Genomic DNA, 15,957 nt, shown 5'->3' on the forward strand with positions numbered 1-15,957 from the left:
GCTGTTATGCACAGTTACCCGGAGATCACGAAATGGAAACCTTAAAATTTTGTAGAAGATGGCTATTCGGGCATCTGGAGCAGTTGAGTCTGCAGACTGACGATAGTATATACACACCGACCTTAATCAGCAATGTCGTCGTCTTCTGCACACACAGGGAGGGATAAGGAGAAGGACCTGAATACTCATATTGAGTCGTTCCTGGCGTATGTGCCTGCTGGACTTGCCGCTCCACGGGAATAATGCGAGGCTAACAACGATACTCTAGGCAAATGAAACGGCGCCAGATCAAAGGTCCTCACGATGTCGCTCTAGCCACCGCCCAGCTGCTTTTGCGTGTTGTATCTGCAGCGCGATGGACGCATATTGACCAGCTGATCACCCAGATCAAGGTGGTTGGCAAGCGATTACAGAGCGCACAGCCTCGTGGTACGAATACCTTTGCGTTCGAATTTACTAAAAGATGTAACGGCTGATTCTGACCCGCTAATTAGAACTAACCTGCGGGAACATTGTCCGAAGAGTGCTGGCGCTGATTCGAGAGGAGGCGGAGGACACAGATGATTCTGAGTCCGGAGACGGAGCGAGTAACTCTCTCCTAATTACGTCCATGTTCAGCTTACTTCAAACAGACTTTGATAAAGAGTCTAGCCGTGAGAGCAGCCCGGGGGAGAAAAAAGATCTGAAACCGTACATTATCGAAGGTATACAGGAGCTTATTGACGAGCTAAGGAACAGTTCAGAGAGTATCGCCGGAAAAAGTGTAGAGATGATTCACGAGAAGTATGTCCTATCACTCTAAGTGTACATTCTCCGCAATCGACTGCTAACATTGTTTACCCTTCCAGTGAAACAATCCTTACTGCGACACCCAACTCGAATACAGTACTGAAGTTTCTACTGCGAGCTGCACAAAAGCGAAAATTCACTGTGCTGATTGCCGAAGTGTTTCCTAACGACATTGAGATGGCTCATCGGTTTGCTATGAAGCTCTCCGAAGCTGGTATTGAAGCGACCGTCATCACCGATGCGATGGTGTATTCAATCATGGGCCGCGTGGGTAAAGTTATCTTGGGAACATGTGCAGGTAAGTTGTCGATCGCTACTACAGAAATACGGCAGCAGAGAGCTAACACTCGAAATAGTGCTGGCCAACGGAGGACTCTTAGCTACAGCTGGTTCGGAAATGATTTGCCAGTGCGCAAATGCTCATCGTACACCAGTAGTTGTTTGCACGGGCATTTACAAACTCTCACCAATGTACCCATTTGACACAGAGAGCCTGGTCGAGGTTGGTGACACGGGAAAAGTTCTGAATTTTGAAGAAGGTATGCAGACAATTGTTTCATATGGGTTGATCACGGATGCTAATCGATTTTGCTTCAGGAAATTTGGTTGAGAAAGTTGACGTCGTGAACCCACTGTTTGACTATGTGCCGCCTGAGCTAGTGGATATCTACATAACTAATCTGTAAGTGTCACTTTTTGCTCGATTAAACCTAGATTGCGCAGTCTAACACTGTTATATAGGGGTGGCTTCTCGCCGAGCTTTATGTATCGTCTGGTTCTCGATAACTACCGACAGGAAGACGTGAAGCTATAGTACACTAGTTATCTTGTTCAGTCTTTCTATCTTGAAATGATATTCAGCGTCAGCGAGCTTTCGCGAACTATGTAAAATAGCCAACTCAGCATTGCGATTTGTCAGTTTGGACGATTAAATGATATAACACAAAATCCTCTTGCACTCTCCGTGTATTTGCTTATTCTCTGGACAAATTTAGTCCATCCAACTCAGGAAACAAGAGCCTTTCGTAAATAATCAGTATATTATAAATGAAGCAGGCGAAATGTAGATTTGGTCACGTGCCCACGTGGCAGGCACGATCAATGGCGTCGCGTCATGTCGGAAATCTATAAACAATATTAACAACAGTACGCTTTCAGTCTCAGGATTCTATAGTCTTGTATACCTTACACGTGCAAGTATTGCAGAATAATTTGGCTTAGGCCGAATAGAGCAATAATGAGGTTTTCTGGACTTCTCGAGAGTTCGGAAATTCTACGAGGTGAGTGAGGGCGCGTTCTTACTCGTGATCTACGATGCTGACTTTTGATACGCAGAGATCCTATATGCGTTGTCTTTTATCAGGAAAATATGTATCTTCAGGATCAGCCGCGAAATGCTGAATATCATATGCATTGTTGACGGCAGCTGTACACAGGTCTGGGCGTAAGTGACACTGCTTGCTACCTCGGCGGTCAAACCATACTGACTTTCACCAAATGTAGACATCTCGAAGTCACAGACCTTTTCAAAAGCCTGACAGTCCAGTCTCTGGATGATAACCATCTAACATTTGAGATGTCTGCCGAGATATTTGTGCGGGCCCTGAAATCATTCTCCGGAGGCAGCTTTGGTTTAGGAGCTGTGAGAATGAAATTGGTCAAACGTCACGGCGCTCCGTATCTTCTGCTTTCGGTGGATGATCGTTCTGCAAACGGTGGTGGGAAACATGCCAGTATATTTCAGACGGTTCCGATTCGAATTTTACGACCAGATCAGTTTCGGTTGATTAAAGAGCCAGAGACGCAGGACGCGGATGTGGTGCTTTTCATGAACAATAAACTACCCAGCATACTAAATCTGTGCGAGCGATATAAGAACATTGGAGCAAGAGTTCAGGTATCTGCTAACAATGCCGGAGTTTTGAAAATTGGTGTCCAGAATGATCATGTCAAGGTAGACACTGAATGGTCAGGCTTGGTTGCTGCTCAGGATACCACAAGAGAAGAGGCTGCCTCTCAACGTGATCCTGAAGAGTTTGCCAGTGTTTGGGTGGATGCCAAAGAACTGCATAATGTTCTTCGGATACAGCATTCAGTCATGAACATGATCATATGTAAGATTCACTCCAGAAACCTCAAAGAAGACGTTCACTGACTGGTATAAATAGGTATTGCTGACGGTACCCTACTCAATTTCGTTGCTACTGTCGCTGGCTTAGACGAGGTTAATAACGTTACCTACTACTTGACTTGCTTCAGCCAGTGAGCTGAGTTTATCAAATTTCACCTTTTATCGCACACGTGTACTGGAGTTTTGCTTTTCTAGAATTATGCATCTGTATTCACATTGGGAGTTAGCTTGCTACGATAGTTACATGGAAGATCATTGTAATTAAATATAATATTTATATAACTCTATAGAAAACAACAGTTACTTTTGAAGAGCTCAACCCTTAATCGTCCCTCTTTCGTCACAAGAAGCACTCCATGAGAGCTGAGGACGGCAGTAGGCAGTTCTATGACGCGAACTCCTTGATCCAGCTGCAGACATAGTCGATGCTCTCTTCGGACACGGCATTGTAATTCGATATCCGAATACCGCCAACGCTTCTGTGACCCGACAATCCGGTCATTCCTTTAGCCTTTGCACCATCCAGGAACTCCTTCTCCTTGCCTCCTCCGATGACGGTGAAAACGATGTTCATCCTGCTGCGGGAGTTCTTCTCGACCAGGAGATTGAAGACGCCTTCCGGCACCGAGTCCAGGGTAGCATAAAGCTTCTCAGCCTTTTTGTTGCTAACAGCCTCCTGAACCTCAAGTCCGCCGTTATCGAGCAGGAGCTTTGTCGTTAGGTAAACAACATGTAAGTTGAAAATTGGCAAAGTGTTGTAGAGCGAGTTGTTCTTGACCAAAGTGGGGAAATCGAAAACTATGGGAGCAAGAGGAATGTTGAGAGCAGTAAGCTCCTCATCGGAAGGCTTCTCAAGCAGCAACTTCTTGATGATTACCACAGCCACACCAGCAATACCAATGTTCTTCTGCACACCAGCCTATTTTCAATGATCATTAGCTTTTAGCAGACGAGAATGGGAATATCATATGCACACAAACTTACAAAAATGACACCGAATTTCGACACGTCGACTTCGCGCGAGAGAACGTTCGACGACATATCGGCAACCAGCTCAACTCCTTCGGGAACCTTGGGAACATAGGGGAATTCGACTCCGTTGACGGTCTCGTTGTCGCAGTAGTATACATAAGCGGTGTCTTCGGCAGAGCCAAACGCATTCCACGTCTCGGGCTCGGGAATTCGATCGTACTTGCCCGTCGGGCTGGACTTCTTTCCGTTCACAACAATGTTAACATCGACACCCAACCGCTTCGCTTCCTCAGCGGCCTTTTGACTCCAAGTGCCGGTAACGATGTAATCAGCTTTGCCCTTCTTCCCCGTCTTTTTGGCAAAGGCGGCCAGCATGTTGTACGCCACAGCAGCGAACTCGCCGGTACCACCGCTCTGTAAAAAAAACACCTCATGTGTCTCGGGCACATTGAGCAGCTGCTTGATATTGCTTTTGGTGTTGTCGACAACCGCAACCGCTGGTGCCGAGCGGTGCGAAATCTCACCCAGGCCGAGACCAGAGCCTTGATATTCAATCAAGTCCTCCGCAGCCTGCTTGATCACCGACGTCGGCAGAAGCGCGGGGCCGGCTCCAAAGTAGTGAGTGGTTTCAGTTCGAGTCATTGCGGTTGTCCTTGGTGAGCGTCGATATAGAAAGCTGAGGTTTTGTAGACCGGGACGGTTGTGGAGAGAGTATGCGTCACGGCGGTTTACACTTCGATATTCTTATTGCTACCGATGAGTCAGGGAACAAGACCCTCGGGCGCTTCACGACTGTTCCCTGTAGACGACGGACTACAAGTATTGAGCGTCTTATTCTATGTTAGCAATGGTATTTTAATCCATAGATCAATACAGGTTTTTGAGGTCTACGTTGGCAACTGCTGGTTCCGAAGTACAACGTGCTACCATCTCATCGCCTCGAGGGACAAAATAAAAAAATTCAAAAAAAATTCACCGCCTCAGTGTGGCACCCCACTAAAATGCGGCGGTGGCTTTAAAATCGAAGAGCAGATCAAGAAATATTTTTTGAATTAAATCTCGATATTCCAGGAAATAGTAGACAGAAGAAGAGAGAGCATGGGCAAGAAGGACAAGAAAAACGCAGTGTCCAAAAAGGCTCTCAAAGCCGAGAAGGCTTTGAAGGCTCAGAACAAAGGCGCCTCGAAGCAGAAGAAGAAAGCCAGCAAACTTGCTGCTAACGACGAGGATGCTGATGATGCAAACATCGACGATATCCTTGCAGAGTATGCCAAAGAGGTATGCGCTCAACTTCAAAAAGAGAACATATGATAAAGATTACTGACTTACTTTGGTATACAGCAAGCAAACTTCCTTGCTGTCAAGATTGTGCCCTGCGACCGCCCGAGCAAACGCCTGAACCCGACATTAGTTGCCTCACCTCCTCAGCATGGCCGCAAGGAGCTGTTCCTATTTGGCGGCGAGTCCGTTAACAACGCCGGACTGGCAGAGTTCTACAATGACCTGTTTATTTACAACGTTGATACAAACATCTGGCGCCAAGTGACCTCACCGAATACTCCGCTACCAAGATCCGGACACGCCATGTGCGTTCATCCATCATCGGGCATGATTGTGCTATTTGGCGGTGAGTTTTCCTCGCCAAAGCAGAACACATTCTACCATTACGGCGATACTTGGATACTTGACGCTTCAACTCGCGAATGGACCCGGCTAGAATTGAAGAAAGGTCCGTCGGCAAGATCAGGACACAGACTGACGCCGTGGAGAAACTATGTACTTCTGCATGGAGGGTTCAGAGACTTGGCAGCTTCAACGACCTATCTCGGTGACTTATGGGCGTTCGATATAACGACAATGAAGTGGACGCAGTTGGAGTTCCCTCCTAACTCCTTGAAGCCTGAGCCACGCTCAGGACACTCTTTTGTCACTACAGAGGAAGGTGCAGTTGTCTGGGGCGGCTACTCCAAAGTCAAAAATTCCCAAAAGAAGATTGTGGGTAAAGTGCATTCAGACACATGGATGCTGAAGTTGAGTCCAGATCTGAAGACTATAAGATGGGAGCGACGGCGTAAAAGTGCCTGGGCGCCATCTCCGCGTGTCGGATGCTCGATGGTATATCACAAAGGTCGTGGTGTATTATTTGGAGGTGTCTATGATACGCAAGAAACTGAAGAGACCTTGGACTCGGTTTTCTATAATGATCTTTACGCGTACCAGATCAATACCAACAAGTGGTTTCCGCTCACTCTACGGCCACCAAGGAAGCGGCCAGTCGCAGCAGAGCGTCCCGTGAAGAACAAATCGAACGAGCTCGAGGAAAACTTGAAGCTTCTACTCAATGGCCCAGGCTCTGATGGGAAAGATGCGAATGACGAATCCCAGGATATCAGCATGAATGATTCTGATAGCGATGACTCGGACGAGGAAGTGACAAAGGTCGAGCACCCGATCACGTTGGCGCTTCCTCACTCAAGATTCAATTGCTCCACAGCGGTCATGCAGGATACGATTTACATATACGGAGGTATGTGGGAGAAAGGAGACCGCGAGTTTGCCTTGGATAGTATGTACTCGATCGATCTTGGAAAATTGGATGGTGTGCGTGTAATCTGGGAAACGTTTGTCGATGAAGTTGCACGAGCCGAAGCAGAGGATGACGAGAGTGAAGAAGACTACGATGATGAAGATGACGAAGATGACGACGATGAAGACGACGAGGAGGTGGAAGAAGCGAACGCGGAGGAGGCACCGGAGGAGATGGCCGTCGACGAAGCCGAAGAGCTCACTGAAGCTGCAGGCGGCATGGCGGTCGTGGAGCCTGACCCGCGCCCATATCTTCCTCACCCACGCCCGTTCGAGTCGCTGCGAGTTTTCTACAACCGCACTGGCAGTGCTTTCATGGAATGGGCAATTTCGAATAACAAAGATACTGGCAAACGTGGCAAGGATCTCAAGCGGGATGCGTTCGAACTCTGTGAGGAGAGATGGTGGGAACGCCGGGAGCAGATCCGCGCTGCCGAAGATCAATACGAAGAGCTTGGTGGTATCGGCGAGATTGTGGAAAGGGAGCAGAAGACGGGATCAGGAAGGAGAAGGTAGTCGGATCAAGAAGGATTATGCTACAGCCGGAATGCGCACCAACCTTTTTGTTTGTTCATTTAATAACCCATTGTATATACACGAAACATCCATCAATCAGTTATATTACATTACCCCACCTTACAATCATAATCGATTTCCTCTATTTCGACTCATCAGGCTTTTCCGATTTGACGTCCACAAAATGAGAACTGTACTCGGACTCCATTCCCTGGGCTGATTGCATAAGCTCGTAGAACTAGAAGTGATAAAAAGCCACGTTAGTCTTTGCGAGGACAAGAAACCGGATTTAAAGTCTTGCACGAACCTGAATGATTTGCTGGTCCGACATCTTCTCCAGCTTCTGCATATCAATTTTGGCGTCCTTCCACTTATTGCCCTCAATCTGCTCAACATATTGTTGCCAGCTACTCAAAAATCCAATAATATGAAGCGGATTCTCGGTATCTCTATGGAGCCGGAACTCGCTCTTCACGTACTGATCGCCTAGAAAGCGATGCTCTGTAGGTAACCGGCGGTGGGCTCGGAGTATGCGACGGTAGAGAGGAATCGGCGGGAGCACATTGACCTCCGGCATCATCGTCCGCGCTGAGCGGCGGGCGGCTTTTGCCAGAAGAGAAGGAGAGGAGCGCATCTTTGGCTTCTAAATGGTAGACGTTATATTTCTAGCAAACGATATATGGGGAAGTGCTCGATATTTTGTACATGTTCCGCTCGCTGGGAGAACTGCCAGGGTTGGGGTACTTTCGAGAACTTCAGCGAGCTTACAACTTGCGATATTCCAGAAGATCAACGGGTATCGGCATTCTACTAATTATCGTTCACATAGCCTGATGCGGTTCCAACTTTTTTGTCGACCTTTGGGTCGGTTTAATGCTTTTTCCCTGGCGACCAGCAGTGTATTCGGCCTTGGTCGGCAGCTTCACACGCAGAGCCGGTTCAGTATCAAAAAGGTATTGACCGATGTATTTCCGCAGAAGTCGGCATCTGTTCTTTCGAACACTGCCTACAGCAGACTCGTGAATAGATCTTTGATGACGCAAAGTTTTGCGAGCAGACCACAACTTTCTAAGACTTTGTCCCCGGCTGTTCCGTCGAATCAGACGCGTTTCTATCAGCATTGGTATCAGAAAAAGAGCGGATGGAGATACTACAAGTATCAGTACTACGACAGATTCAACCTTCCATCAGAGAATGCGATATATGCGCTTATTGCTACATTTGTGGGGGTGTATGCTCTTAAGTCGTTTGTGCCCGGGTTTCCAGATCTGTCATACAGTAAAGACAAATCTTTCATTTACCTCTTCACATCATCTTTCGACCATGCAGACCTCGGCCATCTTTTCACCAACTGCTTTTTCATATATTTTATGGGAAGCATGTTCCCCGCTAGCATATCAGCAGCTACGGTTTTCGCGATCTTCACGCTAGGCGGTGCCGGTGGCTCGTTTCTGTTTGAGATGTACTCGAGCTATCAGGCTCGTCGTGCGCTGGCCAAAGGTAATATTCTGCGATACAACATGGAGCAAAGAAGTCGGAGCTGCGGCGCCAGTGGTGGTATCTTCTCCTTGCTGGCCCTTGAGACTTTGATGGCTCCATTCCGACCAATTTTGTTCATGGGAATCGTCCCAATGCGCAGCTGGGTTTTCTTTGTCGGATTAGTCGGGTAAGTCTTATTAGTGTTCTACCGTTGATGAGTGATAAGCGAGATGGCTAATCTGGATCATTTTGTAGACTCGATTTTGCCCAGGTGGTTTATAAGGAGATCAGATCAGAGCAAGGTTACCCGCCGTCTGGCCGACAGATTGGAAACGGTGCCCATATCGGTGGTGCCTTTATGGGTACAGTCTTCTACTTTCTGATGCGTAGACTGCGCATGTTTTAGGCCATGTGTTTTACAATCTGGGAATTATGAGACTGAGAAGCCGTACAGTGCGAGATGAGCTCGAGGAGATAGACGCATCTAACATTTGAATATCTATCATTGTTATATATACTCAAATCATACACACTTACATCGGAGTTAACGTCTGAATGCCCGTTTGCTGGACGAGATGGTCAACATAATGCGCGTATCTTGCATTAGCCGGCGGGACTAATTATGCCTTTATCCCAAAATCAATGCCTAGAAGGCGTGATATCATCAGTTGGTGATATGTTTCTTGAAGCACCCTCGGAACTCGGGTTTTGGTCGAAGCGGCAGTTAGTATAGCCGATAATATATGCCGATCCTGGACCAGCAGACAATGCCTTTTAGATCAAAGTTCTTATAAGATCTTAGGTTTGTCTTGGAAGCCGAGAGGGAAGTCAGCCAACAATTAACAATGCAGAGTGCTCGAACGGCTGAATATAACCGGATGTCAAGGCTTTTAACGCCCATTGTTCTCTTATACCATCTTGTAGAGCTGCAGTGCCTGTTATTCCAGACTATACATCAGCTATATCTCATTTCGCTTGCTTCCTGGTAGCAGCTGTCCAACCTGCCGCTACTCCAATGCCAAGTTTGATCAAGTAAGATAATCAGAACCGTGAGTTGACTGATCTGATCGGAATCGGATCTGCCCGCAGGATGCTCGGCCAATTCTGGGCGGCCAAGAACCCTGATCTTTCTAGGAAAGTGGAGGGATAGCAACAATCACGACTTTCAAGGGTTCACCTTGGTAGCAAATCTTTCAATGCTCCAGCAGTAGCGGAGCTACATCGGATGTTCCGGCACACAATAGCTCATTAGTATCTTTATCAGCTTCAAGAGTCTTTATAATTGATCTCTGAAATCAGTGTTGCGAGGCCTCTGGCTGCCTACAACATAACCTGTCCCCAGTTCTCCTCCACAAGGCTTATGATGTCATAGCATCTAAAGAGGTCAATCCCCAAGTCACATGTCCAGAAACTCTATAATATTAAACTCCATACCAAGCCGCATATTGCTCTATTGGGACTAGCGCGCAACGCTGGGAAGCAACGCGGAAACTCCATTGCTGGGCATTCTACATCGCGACATGCAACAAATGACCTTCTATTCGAGACTGAGAAGGTGTTGTTCTTTCAAGAAGATCGTGAAAATACCAGATAGAACGTTTAAAATGGTGCTGTTGTATATCTGTGCTCTGACTGTACTCGCTCCTGGAACTGCTCTCTTTACGCTAGCTCAGCTACGCCTTGAGATCATGGGCTTTGCTCCTCTTTTACGTGACGGTTCCTGATATCCTCCACTCTGATCCCGATTTCTGTGTTCTCCTTTGCCATGCCCTGTACTATTTAGTTCTCTTCTTGGCCAAATTTATGTGGCAAATAATTACATCCTATTCCACGGAACTGCATCTGTATTCGAGTACTTAAATACCCCGGATGGCCCCCTTACCTATCTGCTTCTCTCGATATCTTATCCTGATAGCCTTCTATCCACTCAGCCCTTTGACACTGCTGAACTTTATGCACTGATTATGGGTAAAAGGAAGTCTTCCCCCACACACCAAGTCGAATACTCTGTCCCTCCTTACCAGCTTGATGCTCCCGACCTTGCACGTAAGTCGAACACTCTTTCTTCTCCTGTTTGTCGGAACAGACTTTTATTGACATTCTTTATCCAGACGTACTCAATACTGATCCTGTTACAGGTCTGACTGCTGCAGCTGCCGAAAGCAAAGTTCAGCAGTATGGCCAGAACAAGCTCGACGATGATTCCGGCGTTTCTCTCACCAAAGTCATTCTTCGCCAATGCTTGAATGCAATGGGCTTCGTGCTCATTCTCGCCATGGCATTGTCATACGGTGTTAACGATTACGTGGAAGGCGGAGTCATAACTGCTGTCATTATCCTCAACATTGTCGTCGGTGTCGTACAAGAGTATCGCGCAGAGCAAACTATTGATTCACTCAAATCGCTCTCGTCTCCGACCGCAACTGTTCTACGAGACGGCGTTATCGACCACATTGCTTCCCTCAACGTTGTGCCTGGCGATATTGTTGACGTCAAAGTGGGAGATGTTATTCCCGCTGATCTACGGCTCATCGACACTATGAACTTCGAGGCCGATGAGGCTCTACTTACCGGCGAGTCTCTTCCCGTTCTGAAAGATCATAACATCGTCTTTCCCCCGGATCAGGACGCGAGTGTCGGTGATCGTATCAATCTCGCATATTCATCAACAACTGTCACCAAAGGCCGTGCGCGCGGTATTGTCATCACAACAGGAATGTTTACCGAGATCGGTCTAATTGCCGCCTCCATTGCCGGAAAGAATCGCAAGTCTGGTCGATCCATGAATGTTCGCAAATATGGTCCCTTGGCTCTTTTCAAAGGTCTATCCCTGCGTACATGGGACGCTATCGGTGTATTTCTCGGCCTCACCGTTGGAACTCCCTTGCAGCGCAAGCTCACTATGCTCGCCTACGTCTTGTTGGTGATTGCATGCATCCTAGCACTTATTGTGTTTGCTGCTCATGATTTCAACGCAACTGCTGAAGTCACTATTTACGCTGTTTCGTTGGGTATTGCGATCATTCCTGAGTCTCTCATTGCTGTGCTCACAATCACGATGGCGGTTGGAATGAAGCGCATGTCTAAGAAGCATGTCATTGTTCGCAAACTAGATGCCCTTGAAGCCCTTGGAGGTGTCACCAACATCTGTTCTGACAAAACTGGAACACTTACCCAAGGAAATATGCTTGCACAATCTGCATGGATTCCCGGAACCGGGAGATATGATGTTTCCGGGTCCGAATCGCCTTTTGACCCAACATCGGGTTCAGTCACCCTGGAGCCTCTGTCGGGTGAGTGCTCGCGCAGCACTTCTGATAATCAAATTCCAGAAGGTGGCCTCGAGAGGCTGGATGTTGTTGAGACCAGAGACTCCGATGCAACGACAAACCCAGAAGAGCTTGACGAGAAGAAGTCTTCTCTTGTACACGTCTCTCCTGCTCAGTCGATGCCACCAATCTCGCCGAATTTTGCATTATTTTTAGAAGCTTGCGCTCTGTGCAACCTGGCGACCGTTCGTTTTGACCCGGAGAAAAAATCATGGGTTGCAACCGGTGATCCTACTGAGGTGAGTGATCTCCCGTTTTTATGGTCTGAGCTCCATTATAAATACTTACAGAATTTAGATTGCTCTGCAAGTGCTCGCACATAGATTTCAGTGCGGAAAAGAGACTCTCATCAGGAAGGGCTGGACTCAGCTAGCTGAATATCCATTTGATTCTGACGTCAAGAGAATGTCAGTGATCTTCGAGGGACCCTCGCAATCTGGCGATCGCGGAGAAGTTGTCGTGCTCTCCAAAGGTGCTGTCGAGAGAATCATCAATCTGTGCCAGTTCGTCGGCGAGGGCGACCAACTTCGACCGCTGAATGAGGAGATATCGCAAGAGGTTCTAGACACCGCAAGTGAGCTAGCTGATCAGGGTCTTCGTGTACTGGCTATTGCGCGACGAGTGGAAATCAATCCCAAACCGTCTTATCTAGATTTTCCTCGGGAGTCTGTCGAGAAGGAATTCACGCTTCTAGGCTTGGTTGGACTTTGTGACCCTCCTCGAGTGGAAACTAAGGGCGCAGTTGCGCAATGTGCGGCAGCAGGAATCAAAATTCATATGCTGACGGGAGACCACCCTAGCACTGCTCAAGCTATTGCAAAAGAGGTCGGGATCATTCCTAACGATCTCGGCACACTTTCTCCAAGCGTTGCTCGAACTTTGGTTATGACTGCCTCACAGTTTGATGCACTTTCCGACAAAGAGATTGACGAACTGGAGGTGCTGCCCAGTGTCATAGCGCGTTGTGCTCCGCAGACCAAAGTACGCATGATTCAAGCTCTCCACCGGCGAAAGAAATATGTGGCTATGACTGGTGACGGTGTCAACGACTCTCCTAGTCTGAAGATGGCTGATGTCGGTATTGCCATGGGAATGGGTGGTTCAGATGTAGCTAAGGCTGCTTCCGATCTTGTGCTCACTGATGACAACTTCGCCTCGATTGTGTCGGCCATTGAGGAGGGACGACGGATGTTCGATAACATCCAGAAGTTCATTCTCCACCTGCTAGCTTCCAACGTTGCAGAGGTTGTTCTCCTTGTACTGGGCTTGATTTTCAAAGACAGTACTAGTTTCTCGGTTTTTGGACTTGCGCCTTTGCAGATCCTGTGGATCAATATGCTCACCTCTCCGGGCCCTGCTTTCGGTCTCAGTTTGGAGCCTGCAAGTAAGGAAGCTATGAGGCGCCCTCCGCATAACGGAAGAAAAGGTGTGTTTACATATGAGATTATAGTTGATACATTTATCTATGGTCTGGTCATGGGTGGTTGCTGCTTGGGAGCGTTTTGTATCGTTGTCTACGGAAAGGGAGACGGAAAGCTGGGAGACGACTGCAACGAGTCATACAATGATACTTGTGACGTCGTTTTCAGGGCCCGCGCAGCTGTGTTTTCGCTTCTTACATGGCTTATCCTCATCTCTGCTTGGGAGTATAAGAATCTTCGCCGGTCGCTGCTCCGATTGAATATCGACAGCACTTCGAGGTTCCCCTTTTTCAGAGACATTTACGCAAACAAGTTCCTATTCTACTCGGTCATGCTTGGTATGGTATCCGTCTTTCCCGTGATCTACATCCCCAAGCTTAACAGCGACGTCTTTAAGATGAAGCCAATCACCTGGGAATGGGCCCTTTCGTTCTCTGGACTGATTGTGTTTATCCTCGTCGTTGAGTTCTGGAAGGCAGTTAAACGCAAAATGGGCTGGTTCGCGTACAAATCACCTAATAGAGCGGAAAGTAACATTTTTGTTTGAGAAACTTATCATTGGTGTTTTGTCATTTGTTGCAATTTTTTTTCGAAGTATGGGTACTGGGCTGCGGGTCATATATATATTGTTTATTGGGGTAGACTGTGTAGTTAGTTCAGTAACATTGCGTTTTGAGTTCACAACCATAGTCACAATAAGGCGAAGTTGAAAAACCGATAGTATTTAGCCATGCAAATATCTTTGTCGATCAAGAGCTCAACATTCAGTAGAAAGTTACAAATCAGCAGGAAGAATGAGCAGATAAATAAACTATGCGCTTTCATTGTCCAGGTTTGGTGAAGGCAGAGCAGCGGTACAGATATTACTTAATACTGAGAGTTACGCTCCCACCTCCTCGCGCCTCTCGAAAATTATTATTCGAGACTCTCTCATATCTAGATCAACATACCAAATCCGCAGCTATTTGTTGCATCTTTATCTACGAGATCGGTTCATTTATCTGATAGTTTAAGAGCACAACTGCATTTGACCTGTTTTTCCCGTTTCAGCGAACGATTATATCTATTTTAGATCAAAATGGTTTGTATTTCCTGTACACAGAGGGCGCGAACAGCGATCACGATGTGCTAACTTATATTCTCTAGGCACTCTCAAGCATAGCGCAGGCCAAAGAGCTCCGAGGCCTCGGACTAGTTGCCTCGCATTCACACATCACAGGCTTGGGCCTGGAGAGCGAGACTTCTCTAACCCCGCGCCCGTCATCGCAAGGAATGGTCGGCCAGTTGAAAGCGCGTAAGGCAGCCGCTGTGATCTTGCAGATGATCAAAGAGGGTCGAATCGCAGGACGGGCAGTTTTAGTAGCAGGTCCTCCTTCCACGGGAAAGACTGCTATTGCGATGGGAATTGCGCAGAGTTTGGGTGAGGATGTGCCGTTCACTATGGTTGCTGGATCAGAGATTTTCAGTTTGGAGATGAGCAAAACAGAGGCCTTGACCCAGGCATTCCGTAAATCCATCGGCGTGCGAATCAAAGAGGAGAGCGAAATCATTGAGGGCGAGGTCGTTGAAATTCAAATCGATCGATCGGTGACGGGGGTATGTATACGTTTGTTTTGATTGCTGCTAGTCGCGATATAGATCTAACGTCGACATTTAGGGCAACAAACAAGGAAAGTTGACTGTGAAGACGACAGATATGGAGACAGTCTACGATCTTGGAACGAAAATGATAGACGCGTTGAGCAAAGAAAAGGTGCTGGCCGGTGATGTTATTACTATCGACAAAGCTTCAGGCACAATTTCAAAACTCGGCCGCTCATATGCTCGTGCCCGTGATTACGACGCTATGGGTGCCGACACCAAGTTCGTTCAGTGCCCTGAGGGTGAGATTCAAAAGCGCAAGGAGACCGTTCATACTGTGTCGCTACATGAGATCGATGTGATCAACTCGCGCACACAAGGATTCTTGGCTCTCTTCTCTGGCGATACCGGTGAGATTCGCTCGGAGGTCCGAGATCAGATCAACAGCAAGGTTGGCGAGTGGAGGGAAGAGGGCAAGGCTGAGATCTGCCCGGGTGTTTTGTTCATTGATGAAGTTCACATGCTCGACATCGAATGTTTCTCGTACATCAACCGTGCTTTGGAAGACGACCTGGCCCCTATTGTCATCATGGCTACCAACCGCGGAATATCACGCACTCGCGGCACGAACTACAAATCGCCTCACGGATTGCCAGCCGATCTTCTTGACCGTGTGATCATCATCTCGACTTCCCCTTACTCACCCGAGGAGATCACCGATATTCTCTCTATCCGAGCATCGGAAGAGGAGGTCGAGCTGTCTCCTGACGCGCTTGCGATTCTCTCAAAAATTGGCTGCGAAACCTCGCTCAGATACGCAGCGAACCTGATTGCTGTCTCACACCTGATTGCCGCGAGACGTAAGTCGTCCACGGTCGATGTCGATGACGTCAAGCGCGCATATGACTTGTTTTTGGATAAGGAGCGCAGTGTCAACTATCTATCGCAATTTTCGGATAGATATATCGGAGATAACGGAGCAGTGACTTTGGGTGGAGCGGGTCCCGCACCTGTAGCAGATGCTCCTATCGTCCCGGCTGTGACGACTGCCAACGATGCTATGGATTTGTCTTAATCAAAATTGGGCTGTAGGAGAGGAGGAGACTATGTATTTTTACCGCACGTTTACAATTAAGGAATCATCAAGAATAAA

At 47.6% G+C, this 15,957-nt stretch overlaps 8 protein-coding genes across 8 annotated transcripts; 6 read left to right on the forward strand and 2 right to left on the reverse strand.

The window, feature by feature from the left end:
- The first annotated feature begins 46 nt into the window (after nucleotides 1-46).
- BZA70DRAFT_273127 (beta subunit of the translation initiation factor eIF2B) lies at nucleotides 47-1,996 on the forward strand. The gene is made up of 8 exons (XM_064911781.1): nucleotides 47-206; nucleotides 269-429; nucleotides 495-783; nucleotides 849-1,087; nucleotides 1,146-1,328; nucleotides 1,387-1,471; nucleotides 1,531-1,914; nucleotides 1,974-1,996. The coding sequence occupies exons 1-7, from the start codon at nucleotides 133-135 to the stop codon at nucleotides 1,601-1,603; spliced, it is 1,104 nt and encodes a 367-aa protein (XP_064771225.1). The 5' UTR covers nucleotides 47-132; the 3' UTR covers nucleotides 1,604-1,914; nucleotides 1,974-1,996.
- BZA70DRAFT_273129 (checkpoint protein Hus1/Mec3) lies at nucleotides 1,931-3,177 on the forward strand. The gene is made up of 4 exons (XM_064911782.1): nucleotides 1,931-2,069; nucleotides 2,125-2,233; nucleotides 2,293-2,903; nucleotides 2,958-3,177. The coding sequence occupies exons 1-4, from the start codon at nucleotides 2,027-2,029 to the stop codon at nucleotides 3,053-3,055; spliced, it is 861 nt and encodes a 286-aa protein (XP_064771226.1). The 5' UTR covers nucleotides 1,931-2,026; the 3' UTR covers nucleotides 3,056-3,177.
- BZA70DRAFT_254255 (pyridoxal phosphate-dependent transferase) lies at nucleotides 3,173-4,605 on the reverse strand. Its single transcript, XM_064910754.1, has 2 exons — nucleotides 3,905-4,605; nucleotides 3,173-3,839 (listed from the first exon to the last, which is right to left on the reverse strand). Exons 1-2 carry the CDS (start codon nucleotides 4,532-4,534, stop codon nucleotides 3,306-3,308), a joined length of 1,164 nt encoding a protein of 387 aa, XP_064771227.1. The 5' UTR covers nucleotides 4,535-4,605; the 3' UTR covers nucleotides 3,173-3,305.
- BZA70DRAFT_39546 (uncharacterized protein) lies at nucleotides 4,604-7,139 on the forward strand. The gene is made up of 2 exons (XM_064915084.1): nucleotides 4,604-5,170; nucleotides 5,234-7,139. The coding sequence occupies exons 1-2, from the start codon at nucleotides 4,991-4,993 to the stop codon at nucleotides 6,992-6,994; spliced, it is 1,941 nt and encodes a 646-aa protein (XP_064771228.1). The 5' UTR covers nucleotides 4,604-4,990; the 3' UTR covers nucleotides 6,995-7,139.
- BZA70DRAFT_301414 (acetate non-utilizing protein 9, mitochondrial precursor) lies at nucleotides 7,058-7,628 on the reverse strand (the record flags this gene model as incomplete). Its single annotated transcript, XM_064914719.1, has 2 exons — nucleotides 7,058-7,232; nucleotides 7,302-7,628. The coding sequence occupies 2 exons, from the start codon at nucleotides 7,626-7,628 to the stop codon at nucleotides 7,137-7,139; spliced, it is 423 nt and encodes a 140-aa protein (XP_064771229.1). The 3' UTR covers nucleotides 7,058-7,136.
- A 400-nt stretch (nucleotides 7,629-8,028) lies between these two features.
- BZA70DRAFT_265499 (uncharacterized protein) lies at nucleotides 8,029-8,968 on the forward strand (the record flags this gene model as incomplete). The annotated part of the gene is made up of 3 exons (XM_064910968.1): nucleotides 8,029-8,660; nucleotides 8,729-8,835; nucleotides 8,880-8,968. The coding sequence occupies 3 exons, from the start codon at nucleotides 8,029-8,031 to the stop codon at nucleotides 8,966-8,968; spliced, it is 828 nt and encodes a 275-aa protein (XP_064771230.1).
- A 1,024-nt stretch (nucleotides 8,969-9,992) lies between these two features.
- Nucleotides 9,993-14,011, forward strand: BZA70DRAFT_273133 (putative sarcoplasmic/endoplasmic reticulum calcium ATPase). The gene is made up of 3 exons (XM_064911783.1): nucleotides 9,993-10,519; nucleotides 10,585-12,041; nucleotides 12,100-14,011. Exons 1-3 carry the CDS (start codon nucleotides 10,438-10,440, stop codon nucleotides 13,768-13,770), a joined length of 3,210 nt encoding a protein of 1,069 aa, XP_064771231.1. The 5' UTR covers nucleotides 9,993-10,437; the 3' UTR covers nucleotides 13,771-14,011.
- BZA70DRAFT_254263 (putative AAA family ATPase Rvb2/Reptin) lies at nucleotides 14,012-15,954 on the forward strand. The gene is made up of 3 exons (XM_064910755.1): nucleotides 14,012-14,304; nucleotides 14,370-14,819; nucleotides 14,881-15,954. Exons 1-3 carry the CDS (start codon nucleotides 14,302-14,304, stop codon nucleotides 15,877-15,879), a joined length of 1,452 nt encoding a protein of 483 aa, XP_064771232.1. The 5' UTR covers nucleotides 14,012-14,301; the 3' UTR covers nucleotides 15,880-15,954.
- The last annotated feature ends 3 nt before the right edge of the window (nucleotides 15,955-15,957 follow it).

This window comes from Myxozyma melibiosi (assembly GCF_037950935.1).
Source record: "Myxozyma melibiosi strain Phaff 52-87 chromosome Unknown BZA70scaffold_1, whole genome shotgun sequence".
NCBI classification, from domain to species: Eukaryota; Fungi; Ascomycota; class Lipomycetes; order Lipomycetales; family Lipomycetaceae; genus Myxozyma; species Myxozyma melibiosi.